At 44.9% G+C, this 22,400-nt stretch overlaps 1 protein-coding gene across 2 annotated transcripts; it reads left to right on the forward strand.

Annotated features, from left to right (window-relative positions):
* Positions 1 to 12,591: 12,591 nt before the first annotated feature.
* On the forward strand, positions 12,592 to 15,503 carry LOC109755755 (F-box/FBD/LRR-repeat protein At1g13570). Of its 2 annotated transcripts, none has more exons than XM_073502471.1 (4): positions 12,592 to 13,201; positions 13,307 to 14,136; positions 14,224 to 14,376; positions 14,947 to 15,503. In XM_073502471.1, the coding sequence occupies exons 1-2, from the start codon at positions 13,082 to 13,084 to the stop codon at positions 14,117 to 14,119; spliced, it is 933 nt and encodes a 310-aa protein (XP_073358572.1). In that variant the 5' UTR covers positions 12,592 to 13,081; the 3' UTR covers positions 14,120 to 14,136; positions 14,224 to 14,376; positions 14,947 to 15,503. The 2 variants fall into 2 exon arrangements, with proteins under 2 accessions (XP_073358572.1, XP_020170235.2); XM_020314646.4 differs by having other exon boundaries at positions 12,593 to 13,201; positions 14,221 to 14,376.
* The last annotated feature ends 6,897 nt before the right edge of the window (positions 15,504 to 22,400 follow it).

Genomic DNA, 22,400 nt, shown 5'->3' on the forward strand with positions numbered 1-22,400 from the left:
GATCGGTTCATTTCGTGTGCCCACCTCGACTAGCGAGTACTAGCGAGTACCAGACTCCAACTAGCCACGTACGTACTACTCCATATCAACAAGAGCTATAGACGATCATGCAGATATATCGGTGATCTTCGTGGTACCTACTCTGCTCCTCATTATCATCTTTCGACTCGTCCCTACCCTACCCGTGTGCCGTAGCATGATCAATCTCAGATGAGACCCAGCTTTCAGTAAATAAAGACAAAAAGGGAAGAGGCCGGGATCCCTTGCGGCCTGTCTAGTGGCTACGGCGTACGGGCTACAACTTTTGCACTCGCTCAAATCTTTGTCCCGCCACGCTCCGGCTCCGCCGTATCGCGGTCGCAGAAAGCTCCACCGAGATAGCGACACGTGACATGCGGATCACAGAAAGTTCTACTGCTGACCGTGGTATGCAGGCAGCTCGAAATCGCTTTGCCGTTGGTTCGCGATTTTTTGTCAAAAGAGACTCCCTGCCCACTGAAATTGCCAAAAAAGACCTTCTTCGAATGAAATTGACAAAAAGAACCCCCTCGGCCGTGGCGGCAGGCGCGCCAGGCGACACGTGGCACCTGGCACCTTGACGAAAGCCAAGGCCAAGGCCCCAGGACAAACTGTCGGATCTACTCCTTCCGTCCCTAATATAAGAGCGTTTTTTATACTAGTGTAGAGTTAAAAACGTTTTTATATTATGAGACAAAGGGAGTAGTATTACTAGCTGCCAGACTCCAATATTAGCCACGTACTCCATCGACGGGTGCTAGCTAGAGACGACCCTGGCAGATACATTGGTGATCTTCGTGGTACCTCCTCATTGTTATCTTCAGCAGTAGATGCCCTTGCGTCACAAAGAGGCGGTACAGAAACCTCTCGATTTAAGACAACTTTTGCACGCGACCAAATCTTCACTGTTACTGCTCGCGTGCCTTCTTCTGGAAAGACTGCAACGTCTCGTGTCCACAGGCCACAGCTTCACGCGCAAGCATGCACTGCGCGCAAGCATGCACTGCAGAGGCATCCGGCTGACCGCGAGCGACCAATGCGACGCAACAGTACGCAGCATCATCTTACGTGCGTCCAACGGTTGCAGTGAGCGATTCTGCTACTCCGACCCGGCCGATGAGGTCGGCCGTACCACGTGCATGCACTCGCAACCGCCAACGCACCGCACAGCCGAGTGATCCAGCCGCTTTCTCTCGAGGCAGAAACGTCGACGGCGACGACAAACGGCGAACGGCGGGCGGCCATGTGGCGGACGGTGACATGCGGACATGCGCGGCCGCCGAGCGGCGGCAACCAATGTCGACCACCGACCCTTGCCGATACATGGCACGGCGCGTGGCGGTCGCGGTCGCGGTCGCCGTCGGCCGATCGGTGGGTGAAAGGCAAGGGGACGACGACTTGACCGTGCGTGCGTGTCAGCGTGTGGAGGAGGTTTCAGGAAGAAACATCGGGGTACCGTACTAGTATATCCAACCGCAGTCGTCGGGAAGCGCGCCCAGCCCTGGTTAGTGAGCGGCCGGTTATTTAAGAATTTTTTATCCTTTTTCCAAATTAGAAAATCTTTCTCATCTAATCTTCCGTGACGTATTAAATAGCAACACAGCCATATCTTTCGGTGCATGCACTTTGTTCTCTTATGCATTTATTGGTGGTTTCAGAATTTTAAAAAGGCATAACTTTTAATCCGCACATCGGAATTGCGATCTGTTTTCACCGTTGGAATCTTCGCGACATGCTCTTCAAAATTAGATCCCACATGAGTATGTTTCGATGAACTAGTCTACCTGCCAACTAAACATCAATATGTGTGCAACTAGACTATATGCCGCGCCAACTGAGCATATGTGTGTGCCAATAGTCTTTCTGTCAACTAAAGATCAGTGTGTGTGCAACTAGACTACATTGCCGCGCCAACTGAGCATATATGTGTGTAACTAGTCTTGTCAACTAAATATCAATGTGTGCAACTAGACTACATTGCCGCGTCAATTGCGCATATGTGTGTGCAACTAGTGTCCTACCAACTAAACATCAATATGTGTGCAACTAAACTAAATTACAAGCCAACTGAGCATGTGTGTGTGCAACTAGTCCTTCTGGCAACTAAGCATCAATGTGTGTGCAACTAGACTACATTATAAGCAACCTAAAACATCAATATGTGTACAACTAGACTAAATTACAAGCCAACTGATTTTAAAAAAGTTGCACCATGTAGTACTAAAGTTGCACAATGCGGTACTTTAGTTGCACCATATAGCACCAAAGTTGGCATCAAAAAAATTCCGTCGAAACATATCCATGCGGGGTCTAGTTTCAAAGATGTCGTCGCGATGAATCCAACGGTGAAAACGGAACTGAATTCCGACGTGTGATTTAAAAGATACGGCTTTAAAAGAATTTAAAATCCTGAAATAAAAGTACGTGGATCTGTTTTCTCTATCTGATGGGACTAGTGTGAACACATTTAATGCCAGCACCAGCATGGGAAGGAAGGCAAGGAGCAGGGGTAGCGCAGCGGTGAGCCTCCGACCAGGTGGCACCTGCCCCACGCGTGAGCGAGATCGAGCGGCCGCTCGGTTCGAAGCGCTTTTTAGATTTCAGGAAGAATTTATTGAAAGAAGTGCCGCGACGACGTTTTCCCGCCTCCCGACTTCTCGTACGTACAATGGTGTGCTGCAATTAGATGGAATGCTTAATTTTGCAACCAGCGTTTGTTGAAATAAAGGGGCCGACTATATATTAGTCACCTGATGATGATGATCTTTTTGTTCAGTCAAATTAACCGCAGCACCGGCCTGCGCAAGACGCCCCCCGCTCTCCGCGGCAAATTTGACAATTTTGACCTCGAAACGAAATAAATTCACAGAATGAACTGGGTGCGAAACTATTTCACACCCCTAACCCTTTTGTGTAGCGCCCGCCACGCCGGCGCCACACCCTACGGTGCAGCGCCTAGCTCCGCGGCGTTGCACCTCTGTCCACCGTGGCAGCCCACGGGCCCGCACCCAGCAGTGCAACGCCTCCGAGCTAGGCGCTGCATCTGTAATGTGCAGCGCCTAGCCGCTAGGCGTTGCACGTGTAATGTGCAGCGCCTAGCGGCTAGGCGCTGCACTGTGACTTATCCAGCCACTTGGCTGGGCCCCCCCTCCCCCACCCCCCCCCCCCCCCCACCACACACTCTCTCACTCTCTCCCCGAGCTTTGCCCCCTCTCCCACTCTCCCCCCCTCTCAAATCTTCTTCCAAATCTTGCAAATTTGAAGAATTTGTCCGTGTATTTCGAAGTCAAACCCTCCCGCAAGGTAATAATCTCCGATCCCCTTGTTTTGATCGAAGTAAAGTTCTCCCATTGCTCATTTGTTGGTAGTTTGGGGAAACCCTAGTTTAGTTTGGATCTAGAGATTTGCATGGAGATGTGAGATGTTTGTTTGCCAATTTCTATGATTAGGCTTTGTTAGTATGCTAGGGTTATTCTTATGGGTGTTCTTATGTTGGTGCTAGGGTTAGGTTTAGGGCTAGGGTTATGGTTAGGGTTAGGTTTAGGGTTAGGGTTAGGGTTGTTGTTTCATATATATATTAGGGTTTGTATTCGGTGTTAATCCATGGATTAGTACTCATGGAAGCAATGTTACCTTGTGTTCATTGCTTATAGGGATGGGAAGAACATGTGTGTTTGTTCATCATGGGGACAAAGACGCCTTTTTGAAAGGCAATAAAGAACCAGACCCGGATGAGCTTGACATTGTGTTTGATAGTAGTCCTAGCTATGCGGAGCTCTTGCAACAAGTTAGGAAAAATTTGAATTGGATGGACCCTAGTGATATCATTGAGTTGGAGGGAAGGCATAATGTTGGTTTTGGAATGCACATCCGTTGGAAGACAATGCGTGTAAACTCGGAGCAACGTTGGGTTGCATACAAGGAGACGGTGGCCGAATCACTAGACAAGGCTCTTGAGTTATTTGCAACGAAGAAGGTTGAGTCAAGTTTGCATTTGGACTTGAACCGGAACCCCTCCCCTTTGGTTGCTAGTAGCCCCCCACCCTTGAAGCAAGATGAAATTGTTGAACCTCTTTTGACCCAAGAAGTGAGGCCAACATTGAGCCCGTGTAGAAACAACCAAGATGAATCTTTGCAAGAGAACAACGATGAGTATGCGGACGATGACAATGAAGTTGATCTCCATGACAACAATGTGGGTGATCTCGACAAATATCATTTGCAAGAGACAATGGACCATTCCATCCCTTTTTCCCGTGCATATGCATCGGACTCGGATGACGATGGTCCCGATGAACAAGTTGATGCGGAGGGGTTCACGGTGAAGGAGGCCGAAGCTTTCGAGAAGGTATTTGGTCGGGATCATCGGACTACATTGTTCAAGGATGTTAGTCTCGCGGATGAAGCCGTGGTAGATGGTGGCCAATGTGTAGCTCTTGGGGTTAGGCCAAGCTCTCACCGTGATTTGGTAGACGACAAGAACCGGATTGCTAAAGGTTCTAAGTTCGACAGCTTGTTGGATTTGAAGATGTGGCTCGACAACTACTCGGTTACGCATTATCGTCCACACAAGGTGGTGCACTCGGACGTTAATGTGCGCTACACGGTTGCATGTGCATGTGAAGATGAAAAGGAGGTCCAACTTGGACTTACAAGAGGCTGTGGTGGTGGTAGAGGTCGTGGAAAGGAGGTCCAACAAGGAGTGGCAAGACGCCGTGGCGGTTGTCCGTGGATTGTGCGTGCAAGACCATGGAAAGGAGGTCCTACTTGGCATGTAGTGAGTTGTGTGCCAACTCACATGTGCCAAGGCAAAAGGGTGGATGGCAAGATTGTGTCCCAAGACCACAAACAACTCACGTCCGAGTTCATCGCTTACAGGCTCTCGAACTCAATATCCACACTTCCAACAATGAGCGTCCAACATGTCATTGACCTTGTGAAAGCCATCTCTCATTACCAGGTGAAATACGGCAAGGCATGGAAGGCGAAGCAAGCCGCATTTAAGATGTTGTATGGTACATGGGAGGAAGCATACAACCGAATCCCTAGGTTGTTGTTAGCCATGGCCGCGACAAACCCGGGCATGGTTCATGTGGTCGAGCCTCATGGGCACCAAACAACGGTTCATGAAGGAAGGAAAGTCAGAGTATTTGGCCGTGCTTTTTGGGCGCTCGAGCAATGTGTGAGGGCTTTCGAACATTGTAGGCCGGTCATCGCAATTGATGGCACGTTCTTGACCGGACAATACAAGGGCACCTTGTTGGTTGCGATAGCAAGTGATGCCAATAACCGGGTGTTGCCATTGGCATTTGCTTTGGTTGAGGTGGAAAACAATGACAACCGGGAGTGGTTTCTGCATCTTTTGAGGACGAAGGTGTTACCCGCTCAAAGGGAAATTTGTGTCATATCGGATCGGAATCAAGGAATTCTTAACGCCGTGGAGATTGACATTCCCGGGCATGCTCCGTTGCACCATCGATGGTGCATGAGGCACTTTTGTTCGAACTTCTATAGGGCATGTGGCCTTAAGGAGTTGGCCGATGATCTTCAAGATTGTTGTCTCGCTTTCTCCGATAAGCGCTTCGCCACTTTGTACAGCAAATTGCTCGCACACAAAAAACTTGATCCCGGGGGTCAAGAGTTTCTCAATAGGCACATTCAATGCCGGAACAAGTGGGCACGTGCTTTTGATGAAGATGGCCGGAGATACGGTCAAATGACAAGCAATATGGCCGAATGCTTCAATAGGGTGCTCAAAGGTGCACGTGGATTACCCGTGACGGCAATAGTTCAATACACATTTGACAAGATGAATGCGTACTTTGTAAAGTACTCGATGGAAACCGATGCACAGATAGCGGGTGAGAACCCACGGAAGTACAAGTACAAGTTCCCACCCAAAGTTGATGAATGGTTGCTATTTCAATCACGGAAGGCGGACTCAGAAGAAGCTATATTATATGACAATGAGGAGTGGAAGTACGAAGTGAAAGAGCCAGGAGGAACCACAAACGATGGCCGGCAACATGGAGGTCGGGCTTTCAAGGTGTCGTTAACACAATGTGATTGCACTTGCGGGAGGCCATTGTTGCTTCATCTCCCATGCTCACATTTGTATGCCGCCGGCCGCGTTAGGAATGTGGACATCAATCACCCATGCACCGTGAGGGAGTCCCAGTTCTCAATCATGACGGTCAAGAAAACATGGGCTCCCCGCTTTCACCCATACTTTGACCAATCACAATGGCCGGAGTATCATGGAGTTCAACTATGGCCGGATCCGGAGTTGAAGGTTGTTAAACGGGGTAGACGTAAGACAAAGCGTCTTAGAGGCGACATGGACGGATGGGGCCATGGTGGGCGCCGCGAAGCGGGCAACGACCAATTCCAAGAGCTTCGTGAGAGCTCCCGTTGTGGGGAGTGCAAAGGTCATGGCCACAACAAAAGAAAATGTACGAAACCAAGGAAAAGGTCCAAGAAAAATGATGCAAGCACAAGCCAACATGGAGCTACACAAGGGAGCCAACCAAGTGGTAGCCAACCTAGTGGTCGCCAACCTAGTGGTCGCCAACCTAGTGGTAGCCAACCAAGTGGTAGCCAACAAGTGCGAAGCCAACCAAGTGGTAGCCAACCTAGTGGTAGCCAACAAGTGCCAAGGCAACCAAGTGGTACCCAACAAGTGCCTAGCCAACCAAGTGTTAGCCAACCTAGTGGTAGCCAACAAGTGCCAAGGCAACCAAGTGGTAGCCAACAAGTGCCTAGCCAACCAAGAGGTCGGCAACTTGGACTTACAAGAGGCCGTGGTGGTGGTAGAAGTGGTGGTGGTGGTCTCGGCCGTGGTGGTGGAAGAGCTTGACGTGGTGGTAATGGCCGTGGTGATGGTCTCGGCCTTGGTGATGGTCTTGGCCTTGGTGGTGGACTTGGCCGTGGTGATGGACAAGCGCAAGTTCGTTATAGAGGAATGTTTGGATAACTAGATGGACCGTTTCCGTATGTTCCTCACTAACTATAATGTATCATATGTTCTTGTTTTTCCATATGTTCTTCTCTTTCATATTTGCTTCCATTTGTTCTTATTGTCCTTACTAACCATTATGTTCCACTCATTGTAGGTATGGCGGCTTCCCAACCCAACAAACCAACGATGAAGGAGGATGGCGAAGATGAGATGGCCGGATGGTGGGAGAGGGCGGCGAAGAAGCTTAGAGAGGAGGATGCAGCCAAGCTAAAGAAGAAGAAGGAAGAGGAGCTTGAGAAGGAGAGGAAGCGAAAACAGAGTGCGGCAAATGCGATGCGCGCTAGGGAGCAAGCGTTGATGAGGCAAGTTGAGGAGGCACAGAAGAAGCGTCAACAGGATTTTGAAGAAAGAACCATGAAGCTTTGGGAAATTGCAGCTAAAAAAGAAGAGAGGGACAAGCAGATATTCATGGAGAGGGTGGTTAAGGAGGCTCACCTCATAAGAAAAAGGGAGGAGGAAGAGGAAGAAGAGAGGAAGAAGAAGAAGGGAAAGGGGCCTTCCTCTACGCAATAGAGCTATGTCTCCTCTTCGATTTGCTTGTGAACTACTATGTCTCCTCTTCGATTTGGTTGTGAACTACTATGTGCCGTGAACTACCATGTCTCCTCCTCGATTTGGTTGTTAGAACTACTATGTGCGGTGAACTACTATGTGTCCTCCTTGATTTGGTTGTACGAACTACCATGTGTCGTGAAGTAGTATGTGTTATGAACTACTATGTGTCGTGAAGTACTTGGACGCTGCAATCTACCATGTGGCGCCTAGCTGCTGTTGCTCTCTGGATAGCTAAAAAATTCACTAAGTCCAAGTCCAAGTGCCTCAAACTGTAAAGTACCTTCTGTTCTGGCTGCATAGCTACAGACCAGTGCAGCGCCTCCAAGCTAGGCGCTGCACATGTCTGTAGCTATCCAGAAAAGCAACAGAAGTTTGGCTAGTTACAGACATATGCAACACCTAGCTTGGAGGCGCCACACTCTATAGTGCAGCGCCTGCGAGCTAGGCGTTGCACTGTAGAGTGTGGCGCCTCCAAGCTAGGCGCTGCATATGTCTGTACCTATCCAGATACAAGCATGATAATCACTTATGCAAGGTCGGTTCACCTGCTCAGGCGTGATCGCGTCCAGCTCGCTCTTGTACAACTTGTACATTACAGAGGGATCATCCGTCGTCTCATTTAACACATCCCACTTGTAAGCCCAAGTGGGGAGTCGTAGTGGGTCGTCTTTATCGTCCCAATCCTCGTACTTCACGGTCTTAGGTCGTCCAACCGGCAAACGCTCCCAGCTCCATATGGAAAGTGCGAGCAGACAACCACCAATACCTCCAGTGTGCCTACAACTGGCATCGTCCAACTACACATAAAAAAGAACATGGTCAAATTTGCCGCAAGAGTGCATTGATAATGTATCAATGAAGTGAAAAGGAAACAACTTCATACCTGTCGATACAAGTAAGCTAGTGTCGCCGAACCCCAACTCCATTTGCTATCGAAGACGGTCAACGCCTTCAGCCACATCCATGGAGCATTCTTTCCTGTGCCATCAGCAAACATTGTCCTCGATACCACGTACCACATGTAGACACGAGCATAAGTCTTCACCATGTCCTCATTAGCATCATCGGGGCAATGAGCGAAGTTCGATGATATCCACGTGAAAGTAGCGCCCGCTGCGACTCTTTCCTTCTTCTTATCTTCCCTTTCTGGCTCCCGAGGCTCCGGAGGAACCATACCGATAAGGGCTTGCATCTGCGCGCGCCACCCTTCAGAATCGGTGTTCATACATAAAGGATTGCCATCGATAGGAAGACCGGTGATCATAGCGATATCCTGCAGCGTCACGGTCATCTCCCCGGTCCGAAGATGGAAAGTGTGTGTCTCCGGCCTCCAATGATCAATAAGCGCGGTGAGTGCTGCAGCATTGTTGGGTGGCGTCGACCGGCGGACCAACTCAATGAAAGGGAGAAGTCCTGCCTCCCTAACATAAGGTGTGTACCGCTCATCATAGCTCATCCCTCCAAGGGTGATCCCGTGAGACCGAAGCTTCAGAGGTGCAAGCTCCTACAAACAAACAAATCATAACATTACATATGGGGCATTTGTGTTTGAACAAACATACGAAATTCATAACACCGGCCACTTTCAGTATTACCCGCTGCTGCACCGACATAGCGTACGACCGGTGTTGATGGTCCCAGTGATCATCGAGAAGCCAAACCATCCTAACAATTTCAACAAAGCATTCTTGTCAACACGATTATCTTTTCAATTCAAAAAAACTAAAGTAGGCCTACTACATGCAAGATCCAAAGCATATGGTGCTTCCCCCTACTTGGGCCTACTTCATACAAATAACATGTCAATCTATGTATCCAAACTATAACATGTCAATCTACTTCTCCATACAAATAACATGTCAATCTACTTCTCCATACAAAAAACATGTCAATCTATGTATCCAAACTATATAAATAACATGTCAACCTATCTATCCAAACCACATTCTAATCTAACAAGGGTTCCCCAAATCTAATATACGCAAGATTCAAACAAAAGTTGCCCAAATCTAATACATGCAAGATTCAAACAAGGGTTCCCCAAATCTTCAAAATATAATATTAAAATGGATAGAAAGAAGGGGATCGGAGGAGAGTACCTTCTACGATGGATTGGTGAACAAATGCACGGACCAAATCGTCGGATCGGAAGGATTTGGGAGAGGGGATTGAGAGGGGGAGTGCAGATGGCCGCCGCCCTTTTTTCTGTAACTGCCAATGGGGAGGGTGGGGGAGGAGAGGGCTGGCGCGTTTGCATATAAGTCACAGTGCAGAGCCTAGCCGCTAGGCGCTGCACATTACACGTGCAACGCCTAGCGGCTAGGCGCTGCACATTACAGGTGCAGCGCCTAGCTCGGAGGCGTTGCACTGCTGGGTGCGGGCCCGTGGGCTGCCACGGTGGACAGTGGTGCAACGCCCCGGAGCTAGGCGCTGCACCGTAGGGTGTGGCGCCGGCGTGGCGGGCGCTACACAAAAGGGTCAGGGGTGTGAAATAGTTTCGCAACCAGTTCATTCTGTGATTTGCTTTCGATTATAGGTCAAAATTGTCAAATTTGCCGCTCTCCGCGGCCATCCCTCTAACCCCGGGACTTTCTCGTGCGCCGGTGATCCCCTCCACCACACCACCCCCGCACCTACACTTGTCATGTCCCCGCCTCGCTTCTGCCGGCGATGTCGTGGCGTCCCTGTAGCCCTGCTCATTCTAGACTCAGCGTCACCTAAGAAAAATTCCAAGTGGTTGAACAGTAGCAAAAGGATGGAAATAATTACTACGCACTCATGGATCACCCAAGCGACATACATGTAGTGGTATTCGAAAGCTCTGAAATATACATATGGGTGTATTGCTCGCGGAAACAACTTGCAAAATGCTCTATTGTTATTTCAAATATTTAGTGCGCATAAACATGACACTATGGCATGATGATCGGTACCACATAGGACAAGCGGAGGAGGTCCACCGACAGGCACACGAGGGGGTGGGGGGTTGATCATGAAATGGAGAGGTCAATGGCGGCGGTCAACGTTGAACCGGGCAAAATGCAATGTATCGATGGTCTTATTGATGCACTACGGGAGCTTGATGGACAAGGATGTCTCAAACTCTCAATGGCCTTATAAAAGGATCGGTCCTGAAATTTCGAGGGCCCCGAGCAAAGTTAGAACACGCGGCTCTGGCATTTTTACATGTAAAGCCATCAATGATGGTACTTATTAGCAAGAAACACCTTCTCTAGAATGGCGTCATCCTGATGATTGGTAGGCGCAAAGCAATTTCCTCTCAGCGACTCGCCTTCTCGATGTGACTGCACGGGGCTAGTGATAGGGGCGTCTCCGACCAGGACACACAAGATACCAAGCATTGATCACAGGTAGCCTAGCAGGGTGATCACAGAGGTGATCATTTCAAATTGCATTACCATCTCGGGAGGCAAATTGCATTTAGGTGATGCGGCAATGGACAGACTAAATTTTAATACCAAAGTAGAATAATCAGTTGTAGTTTCTGACATGATTTTTTTAAATACATGAATTAGTACCGATACAAATTAGATAGAAAAAAAAGAGTGTCAGTCGTGCCGTGTCCCTGCCCCGCTATCTCGTCGTAGAAAAGGAGTGAGCTTGCAAGAAATCGTGACCTAGCACTCCCGACGCGTGCTACTTGCCACTCGACCTGACGGTAACTGGTGATGATAGAAAGCGCGAAATATATAAGAACACATAGCAACATTCATATTTGAAAGCATTTTTTGAAAAAATCAAAACATTTTATGAATTTTATTTAACAATTTTGAAGTGTTGAATATGTTTGAAAAACTCAAATATTGTATGAAATTCCAAACATTTTGGAAAAAATGTGAAGAACTTTTGGAATTCCGAACATTTTATTTGACAAAACAAGAAGAATTTTTGACTCAAATAGTTTAAAAATTCTAACAATTTTTAAGATTCCAAACATTTTTTGAAAAACGCAGATTTTTTTTAAAATGGAAAAAATATTGAACTCCAAACAAAATTTACAAAAATGAAAACATATTTTTGTATTTGTGAAATCTCAACCATCTTTTCAATTTTGAACAAAATTTGAAAACAGAAACATTTTTAAACATCTGAACATCTTTTAAAAAGTATGAACATTTTTTAAAATTTCAACACATTGTTTGAATTTGTGAGAAAAATTTGAAAATAGGATCATTTTTTAAGTTTTTAATAAATTATGAAAAAATATCTACATTTTTCGAAATTTAGGAACATTTTAAAAACATGAACATATTTTAAAAAATAGAAATAAAATTTAATGTAAGGAAAAGGAAAAATAAAACTTAAAGTGAAAGAAAAATAAATGGGAAAAAGAAAATGGAGATATAAAAAATAGGCAAAAGAATAAGACAAAATGAAAAAGAAAAAGGAAAAGAGAAAAACGGTTCAGGAACGTACTAAAAGGTTCCCAAAACCCAAAAATAGGCTGGAAACCTGGGTTCCCATAATCGAAAAGTGAAATCTGTGTATTGGGCCGGGCCAAGTCGATTGTGGCCTGTGCGATGGGTCGGCAATCTGCCTTAGAATATCTATAATCTGAGGGTGAGCACGACGATGGCGGCAGATGGTGGCACACCCGTCCTTACGCAAAATTCTCCCACAACAACAGCTAAAAGTCTTCAAATGTCTCTATTTGAAGCTGTGCATGGGAGAAAATGCTGCTAGGTGGTCTAACAACATGGATGTATTTTTTTGTAACTTTTGTGTTTTTTTGTACTGCCATGATATTTGCGGGCAGCTTGATATAAGTTACCAAACAAAAAATTGCAATCAATAATGAATAGATCGGAATTTTTCTCGCAAAATAAAGAGAGCAGCAAGCAGGATAGGAAGTGATTTTTAACTTTTCCTTTTTGAGAAAGGAAGAGATTTTTAAGTGTTTTTTTTAGGGTTGGAATAGATTTTTTACTTTTCCTCGTGGGCCTTATTTCCGCCGAGCTGGTCAGTTTTCCTTTTTCTTTCCCTTGATGAAACAAAAAAAGTCCAGCTCGAACACGACCACGAGCTTCGCTCGCGATTCTATTCCTCTTCCTTCCTCTGCTTCCCGTCCGTGGCCGCGCCATCGATTGTACCTTCACGCGCCGGTGGCGCCCCTCTGACGGCCGCGTCTGTTCCTCGTCGCCGGTGCCCCACGGCCCACGGTAACCCCGCGCATCCCCGCCACCTAGGCTCCCAGTCAGTAGCGCCCAGATCCAAAAGTGAGGATTCTGTTCTTGCTGCGGCGATTGCGGCAAAATCCGATATTTTCAACCCTTTGCCAGTCAGTCTCTTTCATTCTTCGTTCGTTGCCAACCTCAGCTAGACTCTGCTTAGGGGCCATCATCCCGACCTTCAGGATTCGTCTACGGTCGGTTCAATCCCCTTCCTCTAGGCAGCCTATCTAATAGGTTCAACCCCCTTCAGTATCCATCGACCTCCGGTACTTTTTGGACAATTTCCGAGTTTTTAACAATGGGGATAGGTCATTGTAGCCCACTGTCGAATGCCAAGAGGAAATTGCCACCAGGTAGCCCGCAGAGCACGTCTGCCAAGAGAAGGAAACCCAGGCTTCGAATCAGCAGTCTACCCAATGTAAGCTGAAACAAACTATTTCCTCCCAAAAAAAAGCTGAAGCAGACCACCAATGCTCTCTTTTTTTTTTGTCTTGCTGATGTTGGATCACACTCTGTGCTGTAGGATATTTTGAGCTCCATCACATCTAAACTGTCATTGAAGGAAGCTGCCAGGACAAGCATCTTGTCGAGCCAGTGGCGGCGTGTTTGGTTGTGCCGCGCCTACATTGATCTCAGTCATCACACAGTCTTGTCGGAGTCCGACAAGGAACGATCCTGGACTGGTCCTCGAGGTATTAGACTCAACAGGCGCAAATTTATTAAGAGTGTTGGTGCACTTCTCCAGCAATACGAGGGTGTAGGGACCGAGGACATCAGAATCAGGCATGATCTCTGTGATAGATACGCGGGTCATATCGATAGATTGCTCAACTATGCTATTGCGTCGAAGGCGAAGGGTCTCATTCTTGAATTATGGGCAGTGAATTATGGGCCCACGACAGTGCCATATAATTTCCCTCTTCAGGTTCTTGATACAAAGAACTCAAACTTGCGCCGTCTGGAGCTTTGGTTTGTTTCTTTAAATCCGCCTGCTGGTTACAGGGGATTTCAGAATCTCACTAAGCTTTGCCTGCGAGATGTTAGTATTACCAATGAAGATGTTCAACGTTTGCTGTCTGAAGGCAATCATCTAGAGTGCCTCCGTATTACCTACTGTAAGATGCTTACCAGTTTAAGGATTCCACATTGCCTGAATCGCCTTAAGGTTTTGCTTGTTCTGAGTTGCCCGGTACTTGAAGACATGACGTTAGATTGTGGAGTGCCAGCACTCCACTATAGAGGTTCATTGATACCAATGGAGTTTGCTGCACCTTTGAAGCTAACGAAACTATCGATTGAGTTATTACCTTGCCACGTCTTGAGATGCTCTCATTAAGTTGCACACAACTTGAGGTTTGCATTTCCCCTGCCGTTTTTGTATTCTCATTGGTTATGTTCATATTTATTTTATGTTGGTTTCATATTTGTTGTATGCAGAAGGTTGATTCAGTGAGCAGGCTTTCCAAATTTCGTTCTCTGCATCATTTGATATTAAACTGGACTATTTCTGACTCTGCACGCGGGACAACTGATATCCTCGACCTTGGTTGTCTCCTAGAGGCTGCCCCTTTCATGGAAAAACTAGAATTGCATGTAAGCCTATCCTTTTCAGCTTTCAGTTCTTCACTTGTATGTAGACATGAAGTTGTTTATGATTGCTGTCCTAAGGGATGCAAAAAAATCGTTGCTCATAGTTTAGCTAAAGAGAGTGGACTTCACCCTAATGTTTGGGTGGATGATTCCCCTAGTTTTAATAAATGAAGCGAGACATGATGGAATTCCTTTAAAAACATATAAGAAGGCTAAAATATCGAGTCTTGATGTGTAGATAAGCATGCTTATTTAACTATTTGCGCAACACTAGTCTGTGCAACCTCCTGTAGTATTAAGCTATCATGAGGAATCCGTGATCTCTAACATGGACAGAGCTGATTGATTAATTGGTCCGGCAAATAACATGTCACCCGTGTAGCTTATATGTCTATATATCTAGTGTCTCTCTTATCTTATATGATTATCTCTTTCCTGTAAGTTTATATTGCTTATTTTATTTCTTGTATACATGTTACTCCCTCTGTAAACTTTTATAAGACCTTTTGGGAGTACAAGTTTGTTTGGTCATTCCTGATTGAGGTACTAACAAAGCGGTTTTCATGCTTAAAGATGGTAATGGACCATTTCCTACACAAGCGGTACTGTCATGAAGACGGCGAGCTGAGGAGTCTCCCTTCACGCCCGCACTCACATCTCAGTTTGGTGCATATAAGCGGATTCATCGGCGAGAAAGATCAACTGGAGCTGGCGCTTCATATTCTCCACAATGCTGCGGTTCTCAAAGCATTGAAGATCGATCCATGGCCGAGAACAGCTAACCCTGTACGAGCGCGCGTCAAGTCGGAAAACCGTCTTGCCAGTGGCCGGAGTGTTGCATTGGAATTTCTTTGCAAAGATGATCACCGCAATGTCGTCAGCGTGCTTGAAGATGTGGGGGAGTAGTTGGTCACTGCTTTCCATTTTGCCTGCATGAATGTATTTATTGTTTAGGGTTGTCTGAGTGATTTTCTTGAGGAAGCCGCGTTGTTAAGACATGTTCTGAGCCCGTTGGTGACAAGTTGTGGTAAATGTGTTAGATTTTTGCAAAACCTCATGCTAATCTGGACCTCGGTGAAAGTTTAGGACGCAACAAATAAAAAAAATGAACTTGTTTGAAATTAAAAAAACATATCGAACTCTTTCATTATTGAATTTCTTTGATCTTCACTTGACTAATTATGGTTCAACGGTACTTAATCTACTGCCGGTAAGACTGGCGCACCGAGGGCACTCCCAATGCTTCAGTCCCTTCAACAATGAAAATCCTAAGCCAAAGAAGACAAGAAATTGTTACAGGAAAACAGCTTTTTGAACACAGTACAATTGCAAATACTCATATACACGCATATACACTCATCCTACTGAACGAACATCGTTGCATGCACATACACTCATCCTACTGAACGAACATCGCTGAAAAGGCTAAAATAAATCCAGGAAAATACGATAGCTAATGACAAACAATTCCGACGCGCAACAAAATTTTGAAGATTGTTCTATAGCAAGTCTCACACGCACATACAAGACTTTTTAAGCCAATCCCGCAATGTTATGGTGTTGAGTGTTGACCTACTCAAAGGCAACATGTTAAACAGTTAGGTGTAGCAAAGATGCGCATGTTGAGATGAATGAATGGCCACACAAAGAAGGATCGGGTCCAACATTGTCGGAGATGATTTGGGCATATTCAGTGCATGCCTACAGAAGCTCCAGTGCACAGCGAACGGCTAAAGCGTGTTGATAATGTTAAGAGAGGTCGGAGCAGACCAAACTTGCCATTGGAGGAGTCCGTAAGGGAAGATCTAAAGTACTGGAATATCATCAAAGAACTAGCCATTGACAGGTTGGTGGTCCTTTATGCAAAGGCTATTGTTCTACTATCGTTTTAAGGGGGGGACTTGTATGAGATCTCACATTAAGTGACATCATGAGATCAACCTAAAAAATTCATATTTACACATTTTTTTAAAAACTAAAATTATTTGACAACATCCATGTGGGGTATGTCTATAACTCCGAAAAAATCAGCTCAAAATTCGATGTACATTTGGAGATTCAAAAGACACAAATTCGAATGTGAATAATGGCAGCTTTGGCCTAATAGTACTTTGACACTATTCATGTCCAATTTTGTCTTTTTTCTATTATTGTAGGTCAAATTAGGAGCTGAGACTTTTTGAAGTTGAACATCAACCATTGACGTGTGTCTAATTTTAATTTTTTGAAAATGTAGATTTTTTTCCAAAAAAAACGATATCATTGATCTCACCTAATGTGAGATCTCACGCAAGTATGTCCCTTCTTTTTAATTTGTCATGTGGTGTATGCATGGCTTGTAATTGGCCTTTATTATATGAATGGGACACATATTACCATGAGAAAAATATATTTATGTATTGTACGCTAGGCGTAATAATATGCACATCGGTTCCTTTTAGACAGGCAGCCCCGCCCATCTACTATCTAACTCTCCATTAGTCTTCTAAAAAACCAACTCTCCGTTATTTTCTTCCTTAAAGTAAACTATCGAAGCAGCTGGCCCAACACGGAAAAAACCGTCTCCAGTCGACCAGCCAGGGTTGCTTCCGTATAAGGAGTGAGGTATTATAATGTACCAGGCGAATCCACCATTTCAGCTACTACAATAATATCATATTGCAAGCCACTAAGATGCACTGTTTTTTTTTACTCTACACTCAAAATTGGAATCCTCGCTCCATCGCTACTTGTCACGGCGGTCCTCCGGCAAAGCATGGGAGGACCGGGAGCGGCTCGCGGAAGACGACAGGGGCAAAATCATGGTGGTCCGGGCGGCAGCGATGGCACCAAACAGAGGGGTGCAAGAACGTGTGCGATGGTGGAAGGAAACGTGTGGTCTGAAATGTTCGTGACACTAATATTTGGGTGGATGATGGGCGCGCCATATCACCTGACCCAAATTTCAAATACGAAGTCTCGTGGGGTCGTTTTGGAGCGAGTTATAGAAAAATTAGCGACTCGGGGTCATATGGCAACTATGCTAAATTGTCATTTTGGTTCAAAATTGTTATATTAACGGTCATTACGACGGGGCGTATGTGACGATTATGCTTGAGTTGGTCAGTTGTAAGTGGGCCAACAGGCCGTGCTTCGCAGGTTGGCCCAGAGGCACGCGTGTCCGGCACGTCAGGTGCCCCATGCCGGTCGGGCTAAACGGGCCATGCCTGGGCCTCAAGGTGTGGCACGCGTGCCGGCTTGACACAACATTTTTTTATTTTTTAGAAGCCCAAAAGCACGCAGGCCCATGGCATACGATGCCAACCTGTTTAGCACATGTGTTGTGCACGGGTCAGAAATAGTCCAAAATAAATCTTGAATTTGTAGACCGAAGCTAAATCAAACCCTAAACTTTCAATCTCTGAAATCAACACACCAAACTCTTTGATTTCGGTCTATTTTAAACTTCGAAAGCGTTCCCAAACAAAATCATGGACAAGGCAGGTTGAATCCCGGGATTTTTTACAACGCAACTGGACCGGCCCACCAGGAGCGAAGCGAGTTTCTTCTTCTTTTCTTAACGTGCGATGTAAAAATACAGAAAAAAGAGACACTTAGGAGGAATCGAGCTTGAAACCTGACACAGGTTAACTGCTCACGCTAGCCTAAAACTAATGGTTGTTAGAGCTACAATCAGAGGCCCGAACAGTTTAACCAGCGTCGAGATTTGAAAACAATTTTATAAGGGCAAACAAACATTGAAATATTTAACAATTTTTGAAGTCTCCGAAAAGGATAAAAGTGTGAACACTTGTTGAAAATTCTGAATACGTTTTATCAAACACAATCAATTTTGAAAAAGCAAACACTTTTTGAAACATAAACATTTTTTGAAAACATGGGAACAAATTTTGAAACCTGAACAAATTTTAAAGTGCAAAGACTTATTAGTTTTTTTTAATGGGAGCAAATGTGTAAGAAAAATGTTTGTGACCTCTATAAAATGTCACGAGTTAAAATAATGTACGTGACATTAAAAAACATTTTTATACAATGTAAAGAAAATATTTGTGTGATTAAAAAAATCGTACATTCAAATAATTGTAAATTTCAAAACCAGAATACTTTTTTAAAACGCAATATGAAACATAATCAATTTTGAAAATACAATAAATTTTGAAAAAGCAAACACTATTTGAAACATATAAATGGTTTGATGTAGCGACCAGACCTCAAACAGTCTAGTCTCTGTGCATCAGTGTCATCCCTGGATCGGTAATGCTGACACGCACAGTACTTGAAGGATTTATAACAGAGTAGCAGTCACACACTTATTACACTGAATAGTCTCAAGAGAGAACTTATTGCAAAAAACATGGCTTAAGGCCATCTAATACGATAACAGCGGAAGGCTTGGAAGATAAAGTGAGTCCATCAACTCCAACGGCATCACTGAGTATAAGACCACGACCTATGGCACCTTACTCGTCGTCTGAAAAGTCTGCAACATGAACGTTGCAGCCCGAAAACGGGTCAGCACATGGAATATGCTGACAAAGTAACACATAGAGAGTAATGAGCTGAATAATGCTAACACTACATGCATACTTGGCTGGTGGAAAGCTCTATGGTTACAATTTTGCGAAAAGCCAATTTTTCCCTACAACAAAGGATTAAATTTTATTTAACTATTATGGTGGTTGTTAAACATTGAAAAGGTTCACCCAACTCAATCCCAATTAAGTAATCTTCATTAAACCCAACAAATTTAATTAAGTAACATGATGATGGGATTCACATAATAATCCAAAAACTAGATACTCAAGATGTCCATAACCGGGGACACGGCTAACCATGATTAGATTGTACACTCTGCAGAGGTTTGCGCACTTTTTCCCACAAGACTCGATCTCCTCCGTTGGATTTCTCACACTTCATGATGTTTGAGAAACGGATGACCGAGACACAGTCTTTCAGAAGCGTTAACACCTTACGATTGGTAGACAGTTACACCTACTTTCCCCTACATCTGCTAGTCTACCACTGTAAGAGTTCACATGACTTAATCAACTATGCTAGAGCCCATAATAGCTTGTGGCCGCACACGGAAGTTTCTAGCATGAATAATCTCATGATCCCTTTGAGCCTGGGTGGCGGTCCATAGGATAATCTCACGGGTACTCCGGGATATCCAAAAATACAGGCAACACTGGGTTCCCCAGGTGCCTCAATCCACCCAGATGTGTATTTAAGTAGCCACCTTAAGTTAACCATTAATTAACAATCTCACATCTGTCATGTAATCACTCAAACCCAATCCACATCTACGAGCATATCATAGCAATATAAGCAAACGTAGAAGTAACTCCCAAGGGTTTGATAATAAAACATGTAATAGGTACTACCTCATCTACTTTCCAAAACCCACATATTAAACAGTTCCTAACCATGCAATAGTTTGAGGGTTGATCTAATGTAAAAAACTGGGTGGTAAAGAGGTATGATCAAAGTGTTACTTGCCTTGCTGATGATCCGGGAAACCTAGAGACTCGTAGTAGCACGCTGCGCACTCCGGGTACTCTATCGCAAACAAACAATGACATTCATAAGCAATCAAGCAAGGGTGCACAGGTAAAACTCAAATAAGAGATCTAACCAGAAAGTTCAACTTAAGAACTCCGGTTGGCAAAAAGAATCAAATCGAACGAAGCAACAAAACTCAAACGGCGAAAGAAACAAACTCCGTTTACTAATCTGGACTTAAGTCAAATTTTACAGTAGCTAAAACTTCTTTGAGTTGGTTAAACAGAAAGAGGGTTTCGAGACGAAACTCTAGGCGCTTGAATCGCCTGATTCCGATAAACGAGCGAAAAGTTATACTAAAACGAAAATCGGATCAGAAATCGCGATCGAAAATAATCGCGAAAAATCGAGAAAAAGAAAAACTGACGAACAGGCTAACAAACGAATGTTCGATGTCTGCGGTTAAACGACGAAAACCGTTCGTTAAAACGAACGTACGGATGAACGACCGCAAAATAACTAAACCGAGAAAACCGACGAACCGATCTGAAAAAACGGATCTAGTTTTTTTTTAAAACCGAACGGTTTTATGAAAAAACCGGCGGCGGCTACCTCGAGTCCGGCGAGATCTCCGGCGAGGCGGCGAGGTGGCGACGGGACGGGCTCGGCGGCGACGGGACGGCGGCGGGGCGGCAGCGGAACGGGCGGCGTCAGCGGCAGCGGCGGCGGCTGGCGGCGGCAGCGGGGTCGGGCTAGGGTTAGGGTTTAGGTGGCGTCGGGCTTCGGTGGGCTGGGGGGCTCGGGGCGGCGCTATTTAAGAGGGCCGGCTGGGAGGAGTCCTGGCCAGTTACGGCCCGAGTCGGTTTGACTTTTTTTTTAAACAATTCGGACGTGTAGAAAAAGAAAGAAAAGAAATACTAAACGGACTCCAAAAATCCCGAAATAATTTTTCCCCGTCCTCTAAAAATAAGCCGGACAAGATGAACATTTATTTGGGCCTAAAATGCAACTTTGAAAAACGCATATTTTTCCTAGGCAAATAAAATAGAAATGAAATCCGAATAAAATCAAATATTTGTTTTTAATATTTTTCCTCCAATATTTCATTATTTTTGGAGAAGTCATATTATCCCTCTCATGTATTTTGATATGAAATATTTTCGGAGAGAAAAATAATTAAAACAAATGATCCTCGTTTCGATATTTGATAAAATTTAAATATGAAAATCGTGAAATCCCCAACTCTCTCCGTGGGTCCTTGAGTTGCTTAGAATTTCGAGAATCGCAAACCGAAATGCAATAAAATATGATATGCATGATGATCTAATGTATAACATTCCAATTTTTTTGGAATGTTACATTTGAAAATACAGAAACAAATTTTGAAACTTATTTTTTTCCTAAAAAATGTTTAAACAATGTAACAAAATGTTCCTGTGGTTTTATAAAATGTTTATTGTCATTAAAAAATGTAAAACGTGTATTTGGCAAAATGTTACCGTGTTACATTTTTCTAAAAATGTTTTTGGAACTTAGTAAATTATTTGGGTTTAAAAAGTATTAGAAATTATGAAGTTGTTGACATTTTTTTTTTCAAGAAACGTTTCAATTTTTTAAAAATGTTTTAATTATATGAAAGCTACTGTGTCTTTTTATACACAACATGCTAAATATAATCATGATCAGCCATTGGGGTGATTAGGCGGCCACTGTACAGTTCGACTCTTCTAAAGCTCATTGTGTGTTGCTACTATTTTTTTGTCACTCCTAACAGAAGACAAGTGGGTTCGTGTAGTTTAAGAAAAAACTATTGCCATTAAGAAAATGTTAAGGAATTTATTACCATTACATAAATAAAAAGAAAATAAAATTAAAAAATAGAGCAGAGCAAGCATTCGAGCGATCCACGCTAATCACCGACCCGATTCGACCTAATGCAAGCGAGCCCGTCAGCTAGCAATCCTTGCCGTGTCACCAAATACCAGGTAAACACCCACAAGATTTGAAATAGACCGGAATCTCAATGTTTTCGGTGTGCTAATTTCCGGAATTACAAGTTGAAGGTTTGATTTAGCTTTCGTTAAGTTTAAGGTTTGTTTTGGACTTTTTCTTACATGGGCTCAAGGCGAGGCCCTGACCCCATACGACCCGATTATATACAGGCCTCAGCGGGTCGTGACGCGTTGGCCTCAGCACGTGGTTGCATAGACACACCGCGCCACCTATAAATGGGCGTCTGTCGGGCCGGCCGAGCTTCGGGCCGGGCCTACCAAAGCCCGACACTGATAACCTAGGCCCAAGCTCGACCCGGCCCGACCACCTGGCCTAAAAATCAGGCCCAAGCCCGGCTCATATGTCAAAAAGCCCATCGGGCCGGGCCTCTTTCTTAAACTGTAAATACGACAGGCCTAAGCCCGGGCCAGCCTGGCCATCGGGCTCAAAATCTAGGCCTAGGCCTGTCTCGTGGGCAAGGTCGGGTCAGGCCGGGTCAGGCTTTATCGGGCTGTCCGGGCCGGGCTGCCCAT

This window comes from Aegilops tauschii, chromosome 6 (genome assembly GCF_002575655.3).
Source record: "Aegilops tauschii subsp. strangulata cultivar AL8/78 chromosome 6, Aet v6.0, whole genome shotgun sequence".
NCBI classification, from domain to species: Eukaryota; Viridiplantae; Streptophyta; class Magnoliopsida; order Poales; family Poaceae; genus Aegilops; species Aegilops tauschii.

Excerpts from the sequence above, each read along its gene's own strand:
- LOC109755755 (XM_073502471.1), top strand. The coding sequence starts at position 13,082 with ATGGGGATAGGTCATTGTAGCCCACTGTCGAATGCCAAGAGGAAATTG. Across the intron at positions 13,202-13,306 it reads GAATCAGCAGTCTACCCAAT|GATATTTTGAGCTCCATCAC; the intron begins GTAAGCTGAAAC and ends TCTGTGCTGTAG.